The 1,371-nt window shown below is 36.5% G+C and overlaps 1 protein-coding gene across 2 annotated transcripts in view; it reads right to left on the bottom strand.

Annotated features, from left to right (window-relative positions):
* Nucleotides 1-1,371, bottom strand: part of MARK1 (microtubule affinity regulating kinase 1) — a 38,002-nt gene that overhangs the window by 9,339 nt on the left and 27,292 nt on the right. For both annotated transcript variants that reach the window (XM_009276847.1, XM_009276846.1), the window contains one exon: nucleotides 620-720. In XM_009276847.1, the coding sequence (XP_009275122.1) occupies nucleotides 620-720 (101 nt within the window). The remainder of the gene's footprint in view (nucleotides 1-619; nucleotides 721-1,371) is intronic.

Here is a 1,371-nt window from a genome sequence, read left to right as displayed (position 1 = left end):
TTTATTACTCTCCATTCAAGCCAATGTTTTATTTTTCAGTCAGGTACAGGGGTTAACTAACACCAAGGATGAACAAAGAACATATTTTTAAAAAAGTAATTGTGTCAATGTTAAATACAATAGTATTTAAGAAAACATACTAAACAGTGTAATTATCATCCCACATACAGATACAAATTGGTTACCATCACTACTAAAATATTATTTAGGCCAAAAAATGGTATCGAAAAGGATCAACAAGTCTTAACAATTTCAACTCTTTGAGTGATTACTACGAGAAATGAAAAAGGATCAGGCTCCACTGTCAGGGTGATCCATCTGAAGTTCTCCACAGCAGAATCGCCTACTTAGTTGTGAGCACAGTTACCTTACTCTGTGTTGGAAGACAACCCTTGGTAATAAACGTGATTCCATAAAAAGAGGCAAAGGCAGATCTACACATTTAGATATAAATTTCATCACAAACATAGAAACTGCAGTGGAAGACAAGATGAAAACATACAGTCGGACTTTATGTATTTCATGCCATGCTTCATAATGGTATTGATTAATTGCATAACCTACTTCTATGCCTCAGTTCTTGTACCCAAATTAATAAGCAAGAAAAGTTAAAGAATACCTGTTGTCCTTCCCATTCTGTATTGCAGAATAGCGATCTGAAGAACGTTCACAAACGTAAGTGTTCCTCCTTGTCATTCCACTACCAGAAAATACATTATTCTAGAAGAAAATTAAGACTAAAATTAAATTAAATACTTTATTCTACTATATGTTATGTTGTACAAAAATGTAAGCATTGGAAGCAAAAAGAAATAGAGTTTCAGCCGTTTATGTATATTCTTAATGTCTTCAAATGAACTAGGTTAATCTGTTGACACAAGTAATTTTTATCAGCTATTTTTTTCCCCAATAGCTCATTCACCACCTCACTGCTGTACCATTGAGAGTACGCTAAAAGAAAACAGAGAGAAATTTAATTTTGCTGACACTTGCTTTACTAAGTATTATTACCCAATTCCCACATACTGTGTTACTGAATTATTTGTCTCTGGGACCAAAGGAACAAACGGGAATCCCAGAGAACACATCTATCGGTCTGGTTGAAAGGCTTCCCTGTGCAGATTAAGTTGCTGATGTCCTGGTTTCAGCTGTAGAGTTAATAATTTTCTTCCTAGTAGCTGGTACAGTGCTGTGTTTTGGATTTAGGAGGAGAATAATGTTGATAACACACCGATGTTTTAGTTGTTGCTAAGCAGTGCTTACACTCATCAAGGACTTTTCAGCTTCCCATGCTCTACCAACTGAGAAGGCTGGAGGTGCACAAGAAGCTGGGAGGGGGCAGAGCCGGGACAGCTGACCCAAACTGGCCAA

This window comes from Aptenodytes forsteri, unplaced genomic scaffold, assembly GCF_000699145.1.
Source record: "Aptenodytes forsteri isolate BGI_AS27 unplaced genomic scaffold, ASM69914v1 Scaffold465, whole genome shotgun sequence".
Taxonomy (NCBI): domain Eukaryota; kingdom Metazoa; phylum Chordata; class Aves; order Sphenisciformes; family Spheniscidae; genus Aptenodytes; species Aptenodytes forsteri.
Note: the sequence above shows the minus strand (reverse complement) of the source record. Positions and strands in the feature narration are given on the sequence as shown.